General features: G+C 40.7%; 1 protein-coding gene across 1 annotated transcript in view; it reads left to right on the top strand.

Annotated features, from left to right (window-relative positions):
* Positions 1-2545: 2545 nt before the first annotated feature.
* GFAP (glial fibrillary acidic protein) overlaps positions 2546-13393 on the top strand; it is a 29497-nt gene continuing 18649 nt past the window's right edge. Inside the window, exons 1-3 of the mRNA XM_063300540.1 lie at positions 2546-3066; positions 6008-6068; positions 10554-10649. Coding sequence (XP_063156610.1) covers positions 2564-3066; positions 6008-6068; positions 10554-10649 — 660 coding nt within the window. The 5' untranslated portion in view covers positions 2546-2563. The remainder of the gene's footprint in view (positions 3067-6007; positions 6069-10553; positions 10650-13393) is intronic.

Raw genomic sequence — 13393 nt, 5'->3', positions numbered from 1 at the left:
TCTACCAGTCTTCCCCAGCCCTGGGTAACTGCCAGAGAATTGGGAGTGTCAAGGCCCATTTGCTGTTAAGACAGTACTGTATGATACTAAGGTGGGAAAGGCCTGATCAATGCGGTAAATGAATATGCATTGTACCACAACCTAGGAGCAAAGGTGTCTCTGAAAGATGCTCAATTACTCTACTCCCTGTGCATCTTTCTATGTTCCCTGCTTTTAGGTGGAGTTGTGTGGTAAATCTGGATTTGACTGATTTCTAGGAAAATGGAAAACTCACCAATGCCTTTTTATATTGACCTTCACCAGCCTTATTCCCCTCCAGATTGTTGAATTAACCCCCCTTCCAGGCAACACAGTTAATGGCTGTGGTGGCTCCGGCTGATGCAGCTGGAAATACAGGAAGGTAGGAAGCCTCCTGGTTCATCTAGTTCAGCACTGTAGACCCTGAGTGGCAGTGACTCTCCAGGCTAGAGTTTGTCCAACGTACATGAAGATGTTGGGAACTGAACCTGAGACTTTCTCATGTGAAGGACGTGTTCTAACACTAAGCAACTGTCTCTTGGAGGAGGAGTGCCAGGTTGGAAAAGGCTGGTTCACGTGGATAATAAAGCTTTTAATGGACAAGACCTTTTTGCATGTTGTCTTCTACAGTACCTAAGTGGCAGAAGGAGGGATTTTAAAGGATATACTGTAAATGGTAGCAGTAATAATGAAACAAATGCAGTATGATCTCCTTCCTCTGCATTGTATTAACATCCTTTGTGCCTTCAGGGTGAGCACAATCATTTATTATTTGGGATCAACCAACCTTGTGTCTGCTGCCCACCCACTTATCCCAGTGGGGGTCAGAAACCAAGAGTCCACTTAAGGTCAGCAGTGACATTACATTCTTGGTGGTTCTTTTTGCCTTCTTTTTCCTTTTTTATCCTTAGGAAATTTAATTGGTTATTTAAAGTACAGTATATCCCTATTTAGTTCTTAACCTTGTTCAAGCAGGAGAACAATACTAACATACTGTATACAGGAATTGTCTCAGGCCACACACCTCTGAGATTAGAATGAATTGGTCTTGAGTAAAAGCAATTTTCCCCAAGATGGTGTCCAAGAAAGATGGAAGCTGTCATTCAAAACCTGAGAACTAACTGTGGAAGTTCTGGCAAATCCAGCATGCCTCATTTGCATGTGAATTAACATGTAAATTAAGTTGTCCCACAATGCAACTCTGAGGAAGCTGTTTGTTGCCACTCCCACTTCCTTTCCCTCTTCCTTCTTCTCCAGCAGAAGCAAGCACAGGGATGTGTGCTGCTCTCCTCCATTCTGGGCACCACGTGGTAGGCCTGGAATTCCCCTTTCTTCCACACAGCTCTTGGCAGCTGTAGGGTTGAGAGTTTAGGGCAAAACTAAGTATTTAGAAAGAAAAGAAAAACAAAGGAACCTCATCTTTTCCACCAAGATGGATGTAACAAAAGCAACAATAAAGCCAGTAAGATTCTTTTTACTTCTTAACCTAATGTGTCTAAGCATGTGATTCTTTAAACTTGGGAGGGCTGAATGTGTAAGATCCATAATCTGTGTTTCCCTGGCATGCTCATTGGAGCTTTCTAAGATAATTATCTTTTTCTGTGCCCGCTTCTCAGCTGTATTATAAGCTCTGCTCCATTTCAGTGGTTCTAGCAGGCCACTAAATTGGCTTCAAGAACTTAAGGTTTGGGAAGGCTAAATACATATATACTGTATAAGTATTTTCCAAGCAAGTTCTAGTCTGGCATCTCTTTGTAAAACTAAGTTAACCCATTGATTGCTTGTGTGCCCACTCTTGTTAGTCTTGTCTTCTCTTAATGGCACCAGATGTATCTCCAACTCAAATCTGAATTGAAAAGAAATCTAAAAATATGGAGGATCACTCTCACCCCTGTCTTTAAGGAACTGCTGGAACCGAAAGTCCGAGAGTTGAAAAGGCATTTAATTTAAATCTGGTTTAATTAGTTTCTCAGCTGTCTGCTTGTGAGATGAATCAGACTCATGGCATTTGGATACTTAAAGAAAATGCAGTAGATTGCTGAGAAAAAGACAAGACGTTGCTACTCACATTCCAAAAAAAATTGCTCTAGCTTGCTGTACTTCTTCAGTCTGAAACTCTTTCCTACTTCTTCCTTCCATACCTTAGATCCAGAAAACTGAGGAGGTGAATGGTTGCAAGGGGGGAGGGGGGGCAAGGGGACATAACTCTTGATAGCATCACACTGCCTTAACATGTGAGTTACAGGGAGATGGTGGCCTTCATAGATGGGCAAAGTCATCCAAGTGCTTTCTCTTTCTTGTTGATCAAGAACGCTCAAAGCCTCCTGCCTGATGTCTTTCTTTTCGTGCTTTGCCAGGGCACAGGGCACTTGGCATGGTAAATATGAAATATGTTGGGGCCTGGCAGGCAACCCATTCCTCCCCCTCTTCCAGCCCTTCTCAGGCATATGATCAGGCAGGGATGGTTAATCCTTCTGCATAAAACCCAGTGCAGCACACATACAGAAAAGCCTGAGTGTGCAGAGCCTGCAAAACTGTTTTGACCATGGAAGGACACAGAGTCTCATCCTATGGAAGACGCTTCGGCTCACAAACCACCTCTGTCCACCATGCCCTGAGGTTCTCGCCAGGCCGCAGATACTTTTCTCCATCTCCCGCCACCCAATTCTCTCTCACTAAGCTGAAGACAGCCAGGCTCAGTTTCCATTCTGGCGCCAAGTTCTCCTCCGACAAGGTGGATTTTTCTTTGGCGGATGCCCTCAACAGTGAATTCAAAGAGACCCGCACCAATGAGAAGGTGGAAATGATGGAGCTGAATGACCGTTTTGCCAGCTACATTGAAAAAGTTCGCTTCCTGGAGCAACAGAACAAAGTTCTTGTGGCTGAGCTCAATCAAATCCGAGACAAGGAGCCAAATAAGTTGGCTGACATTTACCTTGAAGAGATGAGGGAACTACGCCACCAAGTAGACCAACTCTCCAACTCTAAAGTCCGGTTGGAGATCGAGAGAGACAACATGCTGGAGGATCTCAACAACCTCCGGCAAAAGTAAGAAAGCCTTTCCGGTTTTCATTTGGTGGGGTGGGGAGTTCCTAAACATGGCCAGAGAATTGGAACATGGCAGTATAGGTGGAAGCTGGGGAATTCTAAGATTTAAAGTGATCTAGGATTTCAAGGTGATAATTGGGGATGATTTAGTCAAGATCTGCCTCTTCCAGATTTGAAATAGATTTTTCAATCAGTCAGATTAGTTAAATAATTTTAGGGAGGGGCATATTTGCATCCCCTTGCCACATGCTGCTTGGCTATGGAATTGGCTAGAGCCTGTTTCTCCAAACTAGTGCCCTCCAGATGTTAAGACTGCAACTCCTAAAATTCCAGTTAGCTTGGTGGCCTGGAATTCTGAGAACTTCAATTTCAGCACATCCTAGGAATTCTACATTGAGGAAATACACTTTATAGAGCATAGAGTTTCACAAAATGTGATTCTTCAGAAATCTATTAGTTCTTCAGCAAGAAAGTAAATAACAGCAGACTTCTCTTAGTGGCAGTTTGCCCATCATTGCTGATCATCTCCTGCAGTACGAGGCAGCAGCAGAGGTTTTGGGGGAACATTTTCCCCAGTAATACAATCTGATAGTGAAGTCTGAATTTCTGGCTAGCATATCTTATAAAGTGAGCATGAGTTAATGTAAAGACTTTCCTGAAGTAAAAAGCTTGAAAGCAGCAGATCCATTGCATGGGTAGCTTTTAATCATCTGCTTTTCTTATTTCTGACTTACAATTGTTCATTGTTCATTTATTCCTGGGAGGTTTCAACTAGATAGAAAACACAGGAAATGCATAATATATATGTATATATGTGTATGTGTGTATATATATATATATATGTATGTATGTATATATGTATGTATGTATACACACACACACACACATATACAATTTACAAATTACACTATACCATAATATAGCATGCTCAAGTGAGTAGGGCCAAGACAGAAATTGCATTTGTTTTAATTTAAATGTAACTCATTACATTTAGTTAATTTGTATTTCTTCCAAATATTTAATAAATTTCTCCTTTGGTCACATTTAAAATTACAATTCATTGTCAACTCCGAGAGGCACTATAGGGCATTATTCAGTTCTATTGTTCCATCCTCAATTCAATAGTCCCCCTTTCCTCTCTGAAACTCAAGCTATCTTTAAAACAAGAGCATTGTAGGTATTACGGTGTAAGCAAACCCCATAATATCTATCTAACTATCTATCTATCCATCTATCTATCTATCTATCTATCAAATTTGTCACTGCCCATCTCCTCCAACCGGAGGGACTTATTCAAGATCAAGAGAGTGCTGGCCCTGTTATTAGACAGAAGGAGGCATTTGGCAGTTGCTGAGATGGCAAAAGATTTCCATCATTCATGAATATCCTCAGCTACTCTGGTGTGTAACCTTTAATCAACTACAAGGGAAGGCTTGTCCAGTCATCACTGTTACTGAAATGAGATTTAAATGGCAGTTCGATCTGCTTCTGTACATGGCATTTGGAGCAGGGGAGGGTCTAAACCTTGTCCTTTGCCTCAGGTAGCAAAATGCCTTTGACCTGCCTGTCAGCATGGCTGACTGGGGAATTCTAGGAGTTGAAGTCCACACACCTTTAAGTGGCCAAGATTGAGAAACACTGCTCTAGATACTGGGCTGCATTGACCTGTTCTTGGGAGAGAAAAGCATACAGTGGGAGATGATACGAAATGGATAGGACCATGACAAACATGGAAGGGAACAAGAAAAAAATATTCCCAGAATTATGGGGAAAGTTTCCTTATTTTATGGTTTACATTACAGTTTGTATATATTTTGTGCCTCCAAATGGCAGTAAACTGTGTTGCCACTTTTCAGCAATTTGGGATAGCAGAGGCTCCTGAAAGGGCCTCTGGTTGACCATCCCGCCTATAGAACATCATCACAAAAAGGTCCAGTCCCATCTGAGTCCAGACCAGCAGGAGGAGAGCTATAGCAGTATAAGAGCAATCACAGAACTGCTCCTCAAATATGGGGGATCTCTCTCTCTCTTTTTTTTTCCTTTAGATTAGCCATGACTCACATTCCCTACTGTGATGGGCAAGGACACTCTGTACTCTTCCTGCTTTTGCAAGGCCCTTTTCTCTCTCCCCCTGCTTCCCCTTTCCTTTGGCCTTCCCATTCTGTAGGTTGCTAGGACACATTGCTTTTATAGGAGTTACAATCTGGATACCAGTTACAGGTGGTCCTTGGACTTAGGCTTGATCCTGCAGTTTGATCAAGAAATACACACCAGCTTGATCTCCAACATTACATTAGGACTGAGGCTGCTCACTTGAGCTCTGGCTAGCTCTACCGGTGGGTGGTCCCGCTGACCACCTGGATTACAGAACAGGGCCAAGATGAGGGACTAGCTAGGCCTGGAAAAATGTTGTAAAAGTAAAAACATTCCACATTATTTTTACCCCTGGGAGTTGCATATTACCAAAGTGCCACCCTACAGAGCCAAGTGTTAAAATCAATTAAAATTCCTGACAGTGAGAGAATGAAAGGCGGGAACCGTTAATCACTTCTCATTATATTTGACAGATTCCCCGGCCCACACACCCATGCACATGCACACAAAGCCGCACTTTTCTCCAAGTTTCCTTCCTCCCAATGGCTGATTGAGAGGGAAAAGGTGATTAAGCCTTCCCTCCTTGTGAATCCTGTCAGGCCTTCAGTGTATTATTATTATTATTATTATTATTATTATTATTATTATTATTATTATCCCTTTATTGCCTGCAGAAGTTTGGAGGATGGGTGTATATGAACTGCAGGGGATTTGCGAAGGTTTGAGTGTTCCATAGATGCTTTGAACTTGATGTTTGTCCTTGATTAGAGCCTTTGGTAGAAGAGTACTGATCATTCAATAAACCTGCCTTACTTTTCCACCCTTCTCTCTCTTACTCTCATTTAAGATTACAGGATGAGATTAATCTGCGCCTTGAAGCTGAAAGCAATTTGTCTTCCTACCGACAGGTAAGGTGGCAAAATGACAAATCTTGTCTTGGAAAAATGGGAAGAAAATACAAGTCCTCACAATTGGTGCCTGGTTCTTTGGACATTGTTTTACTTCAGGGGCATTTGCTGGGAGGGGGTCAAAAAAGTCAAGACGGTGGTCGCAACCATGCAATCAAAGTCCTGCCCTTTTTTATGTGCATTGTGAGACATGTAAAAAAGGGCTAGGTGAGGCTTCAGTCGCATGGTTGTGGCCACCATCTTGACACCCCTGTGGATACCCTAGTTTCACTTTCTGTGCGGGGAATTATTCAAGTGCTAAAATTGGGCTACTTGCATAATAGTTGAAGCAGCCCACTGAGTGTGTTCATTTTTTTCTGATGAAACTAAGAATTTCAATAAGATTTTATATCAACAAAGAAACAAATATTCAAAGGGTTCATATCTAGAATGCACTGTCCTCTGTCCTATTCAGATAGCTGCCATATTTCTACATCAGCTGTTTATTCTGGAATTGACATACTTTATGCATTCTGTTTTAACAGATAATATCAATCAGGGGTGTGTCACTTTTTCTGAGCAAAGAGCAACACTTGAACTGCATGCCAAGAGGTGTGCTCCAGAATGTAATGGATGGATCCAGGACAAAAATCAGAAATTAATTGAAATGACATGTATATTTTTATAATTATTTATTTATTTATCGTATTTTTCCACCACCCGTCTTGAAAAATCACATATGATTAATACAGTTATTCACGTTATGTGGAGACTCAAAAAAGTATCTTTATAACACCTTGAATATTACTTGTTCTCAGACCAGATAGAAAGAAATGCATATTTACAACTTTTATCATTCACTTTCTGAACTACACACATCATTCACACATGCACATGTCCATATATACTTAACCAATTTAAACTAGCTGATTAGCTTAGATTTGAGTCCTAGAAGAACAGAGGCAGGATGCCCACCATGTATGGTACCTTGCTCTATGTGATGGCTCTGAAGCTGAAGAAGTAGAATTAGTAGGAGATTTGGGAGGAACGTGTCTAAATACAGTCGTAATGGAGTTCTTTAGTGGTGAAGCATAGTCAAAGATGTACTTTGGAGTTCAAAAAATCAGAGTATAATTTCAGAAAAATTATAAATAGGATCCCATGGCAGGAGAAGCTAATAGGAAAAAAAGAATGAGATAGTTGGGAGTTCCTAAAGAAGGAGATACTAAAAGCACATTTTCAAATAATTCCAGTTAAGAGGGGGAAAAATGAGGACAATGGAAGAGGCTAATGTAGCCAAACAAAAACCTTAATGAAAATCTGGAACCAAAAAAGGATGCATACAGGTAACAGAAAAAGGGACATATCACAAAAGAATAGTAGAGACTGGACAACCCTGTGACCTGTGTAGTGCAGTCTGATGTGACCAGAATGAACATTAAATTTTAGGCTGACCGTATTTTTTTTACCCTAATGTTGGATGGTCCCGTGATCATCTAAGAAGAGTATATATCATAAATAGAAAAGTAATTGTAGTGGCAAACAAACTTCAATAATAAGTCAGTATTTACTTACCTAAACAGATAAACAGAATGGCCACAGGCGGGCAAAAAAGCAGTGGGAGCAGGAACAACTTCCAACCTTCTGCCAACTTCCCCATTGACTTTGCTTGTGGGAAGCTGGCAGGGACCATCGGAAATCACAGTCATGTGACTGTGGGGATGCTGCAACAACCACAACTTTGCTAATAAAATCAATCTGAACATCATGGAAATTTCAATTCCACAGGAGTAGTGGGTCCTGGATTTTTTACGCATTCTTTAAGTTAGCGGATTTTAGGTACCTTGATTCAAAAACTGTTGTGGTATAATGTACTGTTTGGGCTAACCTGAGGACACAAACAGTCAAACAGATAAAGACAATGAGAGATTTAGTAGTATATAGATAAGTAGTCTGGAACTGGTATTATGAAAGCAAAAACTCAGAATGTAATTTGGTTAGTGAAGGATGCTAAGAATAATAAAAAGGGCTTCGTTAAACATGTTCAAAATAAAAAGGAAAAGGAAAGCATCAATAGAACAGTCACTCAATTTTTTTCCTCCTAGCGTTTTTCCTGCATATGCAGGGTCCACTTTTTTTCAGATCAACTGAATGTTGATCCGTTGATTGCAACAGGGAATTAACTGACCGGCTTGTCGCTCAAGCCTGACGTCAGGGGCCGAGAAAAAGTGACTGGCCCAAGGTCACCCAGCTGGCTTTCACACCTAAGGCGAGACTAGAACTCACAATCTCCTGGTTTCTAGCCCGGAGCCTTAACCTCTAGACCAAACTGTCTCTCTTACCCGTTGTTCGATGAAGAAGCTAACAAAAAACAAAAGATAGAACTATTCAACTCCTATTTTGCTTCAAGCTTCTCTAGCAAAAATAAGTTTGTGTTCCATCGGGAAATTGTGAAGAACAAGTTGAAGGGACAGGACCAAAGCTTGAAATTCATAAAAACATAATCAGGGGATACTTATTTACTTTGAATGAGCTTAAATCTCCAGGGCTAGATGAATTGCGCCTAGGTACTGAAGAAACAACTCACTGATGGTCTGGCTGAATACTTTTTTTTTTTATCTTTGAGAAATTTTAAAGAATAGGTGAAATGTTAGATAACTGGAGGCAGCAAATGATGTCACTATCTGTACTGTATCTGGGAAGATTCTTGAACAGATTAGGAAGAGGTCATTTTGAAAGCATCTTGAAAATAGTGTAATTACCAGAAATCAGCATGGACTTGACAAGAACAAAGAGCCAACTAATCCAGCCTTTCTCAACCTTTTGACCCTGGAAGAACCCTTGAAATATTTTTCAGGCCTCAGGGAACACCTGCACATTCAGGCTCAAATATAGGCCAGAAGTTACAAAATTATTGAATTTGTTTCATGGGTAGGCCTGTGTAGATGCATCAACAGTGTTCTTAAACTAAAAATAAAGAATGAAATTTACCTCTTTATGTGAGTTGCAAATGTGAAATTGCCCAATTTGAAATAATTTTTAAAATTATTATTATTATTATTATTATTAATCAAATTTGTCACCGCCCATCTCCCAGAAGGGACTCTGGGCAGTTTACAGTAAGACAATAAATTGTCAGTAAGACAATAAATTGTGATCCCCCAGGGAACCCCTAGTGACCTCTCATGGAACCCTGGTTGAGAAACCCTGAACTAATCTATTGGGGGCTCTCTCTCTCTCTCTCTCTCTCTCTGTGCCTTCAAGTCAGTATTGACTCCTAGTGTCTGTCTGGACAAGTCCCTGCAGTTTTCTTGGCAAGGTTTTGGAAGTGGTTTGCCATTGCCTCCTTCTTAGGGCTGAGAGAGTGACTGGCCCAATGTCACCCAGCTGGCTTTATGTCTTTCTTTGAAAACAAAACTATAGTATACTATTTTGTTCCTTTCTTTTTAAGTAGCTAATAAATTTCTTCTTATTCACTTGCTACTGGGTTTCCTAATTACCCTTAATTAATCAGTTCCAGTTCCCACTGAGAATCAGTGGATGGTATGAGAACAGGAGAGTGTATTTTATTACTAAGTTAGTTTTGCAATCAAGAAAAAAAATATCCTATACACAAAATAGGATTTTTATGAATGGACCATGCGCAGTAGCAGTGTTGCCCCCCTCCCCCTCCCCCCCAAGGGAGATCAGATGGAACAAAGTGCCTTTCTGGAGGGAGCTTTGTTGCACACATTAGATTTCCCAAGAGAAATAATGGCATATTTCACATTAACATTCTCATCATAAACGTTTCTTCTCTGAACTGAGTATGAAAAGTGTCATTCCCTCAATAGGGGATCAATCCCCAACTACTTTCAGTGCTGTCTATGCTCCTGTAGTTTAATAAGATGTGGCTTTATCAATAAAAGGATTAAAAAATATATAAACTCTTATTAATAAAATTATCCAGGAAATACACATGGAGGGATGGGTATAATAACTGCATTTAAACATTGTTTTCTCAGTGCCTGCTGTTGTAACTGTTCCAATGCTGTTTGTATTCTGCTATTTTAAATAATGCTACACTTTTTAAAAAAAGATTGATTTGTACTGTTGCTATAATGGATCTTGGAAAGGTCGTATTGAACAGTGGGTGAAAATGGCTGTATTGGGCCTGTCTCTTGATCTGGCTTGGCTTTTCCTCCCTAAGTAGAATGTACAGGTAATCCTCGTTTAGCGTCCACAGTTGGGACCGGCACTCAGTTGTTAAGCAAAGTGGTCACTAAGTGTAATCACAACTGTGCTCACAATCTTACTTCAGCTTTCCTTTGCTTTACAGACCTGCAATGGTCATAAATGCAAGGATTGCTCACAAAGTTACTTTTTCATCATTGTCGTAACTGCAAACAGTTGCTAAATGAGTCAAATGAAGTCACTAAATGAGGACTACCTGTATTATTGTGGTACTAAAATAAGTTGCATGGGGCTGACTTTCCTTCTCATATCCCAGTTTGTCTGTCCCCACAGGATGTTGATGCTGCTGCTTTAGCCCGAATTGATCTGGAACGCAAAATTGAATCATTGCAGGAGGAGATTATCTTCCTAAAGAAAATCCATGATGAGGTACAATCCAACAGAGTCTACCACTTTTTTTTTTTAAACAGAGTATGAAAAGGAAATTGAAGGCTCAGATTAGTCATCTTGCTAGACAGTGCTTGTTTTTCTTTAATGTCTACAATCAGGCTGGGTTTACACATTGCATGATGCCATAATTGTTTGGTTTTGTCTTAGCATGTGTTTGAACTCTGCTTACTGGACATTAATCCACAAATGTGTGAACCAGATCAGTTTTCAATTATAGGAAAACTGGACAACAGCTTCCCATAACCTGGTGTCCTGAAGACGTGTAAGTCCAGCCAGCACACCCAAGAGCCTTGTTGGGTGGAAACTATGGAACCTGTAATCCCACACATCAGAAGAGGAATAGATTGGGAAATACTGCCATACAAAATATAGTGATGCTTAGTTGCGTTGTTTGGAAAGCTAACCTGTTTGTCATCAGACTCACTGACTGACTATTATACTTTATGCAAACAGTTCTTAAATTCTTTTTTACTTTACTTTTACTATCATGCTCAATGTTATCTCCCACTCCAATTCTCTGCCACAATAATTCCAGAATGCAATGTTATCTAGGTTTAACTTCTTTTAAAATGGGGTCACTGGAATGTCATATTTATACAGAAATCAGTAAAGTCCACAGTTTACCTTTGAATAGATAGTCTTCCATAGTTCCAATATGGCTCTCTGTTAGTCTCAACCTGCCTCAGAACTGAAAATTGATTATATTGTGCAGTTTTTATAAAGACATCTGGATTTGTGTGTTTGGGAGGAAGAAGAAACAATCCAAGCAAGCTGTCTTCTTATCCTTCTGGTTAAGAGCACGTGATCACCTTCAGTTAATTTACAGACATCTTCCAAGGGATTTTTTGCAAAATATCTTGCTCCCTTTAATCCAGAGTCCTTTATACTCAACATCCTTGAGCTAGAAAAGTCCTGAGGAGATTATTTAGTCTTGAGGTGCATAATTTCTTATGGGATGAGCTCCACATGTTGTTGTGCAGTGTGTGATGGGCAGACACCAAATAACATTAGATAGAGCCAAGAAAAAATATTATCCTCCAGTCATATAATTCATAATATTCTGTTTCATTTAAATTACAGTATGGGAATAAGTTAAAAACCAAGACTTTGGAGAGCAGCATTCAGCCCCAGGGCCTCAGATTGTACACCTCTGATTTAATGCAGTCACCAGTCCCATAATACAGAGGTGGGCATATTTGTTTCACTCAGAGACTGTATTTTTATTTATTTACTTAGATGTCCAAGACGTGCAGAAAACTTGGTAGTGACATAGTGACATAGTGGAAGGAGCGGCAGGGCTGAGAACTTCCCCTCCTCCTCCCAAAATTTCAGTGGTGGTTTCTGATGTCCTGTAGGAGACAAAAAAACAGCCCCAAGGCCATATGTGGCTCACAAGCTACAGATTGTCCCCTCCTGCCATAACCATATTTAAATATGGATGCATGTTCAAAACTGACTCATCAATCTTAACCTAAAAAGCCCATCTCCTGGAACCTGGAACTAGAGATGCTGATTTTGTAGTCCCAATTACCTCCAGGGTTCCGGAAGCAAAACTACCAAATATCAATAAATATAGTATTAGCATGAATGAGAAAAGGAAAGAAGAAAAGGTAAGTATTGAAAAACCAAGCCAGTTAAGCTTGATTTCAGTTGTAGGTCAAATGGTCTGATGGTCAAATAATTCCTTTTCTGATGTAGGAGGTATAGGTAGCAATAAGTAAATGGTAGCCCAGCTCACTTCAGCAAAGGATTGTTACCTTGTCATGGTGCTGGAGCTTGAGCACCTCAATGATGCCATGAGCTAAACCGTGAAGGGCCACCCAAGACGGGAAGGTCATGACAGAGAGGTCAGACTAAATGCGATCCCTGGGGAAGGTAATGGCAACCCACCTCAGTATTCTTGCCGTGAAAACTAAATGGATCAGTACAACCAGAGATATGTTGGTATACTATCGGAAGATGAGACCCCTAGGTCGGAAGATGGTCAAAATGCTACTGGGGAGGAACAGAGGATGAGTTCAACTAGCCCCAGACGTGATGACGCAGCTAGCTCAAAGCCGAAAGGACGGCTAGCGGCCGACGGTGCTGGTGGTGAACGGCGAATCCGATGTTCTAAGGATCAACACACCATTGGAACCTGGAATGTAAGATCTATGAGCCAGGGCAAATTGGATGTGGTTATTGGTGAGATGTCAAGATTAAGGATAGACATTTTGGGCGTCAGTGAACTGAAATGGACTGGAATGGGCCACTTCACATCAAATGACCACCAGATCTACTACTGTGGACAAGAGGACCACAGAAGAAATGGAGTAGCCTTCATAATTAATAGTAAAGTGGCTAAAGCAGTGCTTGGATACAATCCAAAAAACGATAGAATGATCTCAATTCGAATTCAGGGCAAGCCATCTAACATCACAGTGATCCAAATATACGCCCCAACCACAGATGCTGAAGAAGTTGAAGTAGAGCAGTTCTATGAGGATCTGCAGCACCTACTGGACAACACGCCTAAAAGAGATGTTATTTTCATCACGGGAGACTGGAATGCTAAGGTGGGCAGTCAAATGACACCTGGAATTACAGGTAAGCATGGCCTGGGAGAACAAAACGAAGCAGGACATAGGCTGATAGAATTTTACCAAGACAACTCACTCTGCATAACAAACACTCTCTTCCAACAACCTAAAAGATGGCTTTATACATGGACTTCACCAGATGGA

Source organism: Candoia aspera, chromosome 4, assembly GCF_035149785.1.
Source record: "Candoia aspera isolate rCanAsp1 chromosome 4, rCanAsp1.hap2, whole genome shotgun sequence".
Lineage (NCBI taxonomy): Eukaryota > Metazoa > Chordata > Lepidosauria > Squamata > Boidae > Candoia > Candoia aspera.
Note: the sequence above shows the minus strand (reverse complement) of the source record. Positions and strands in the feature narration are given on the sequence as shown.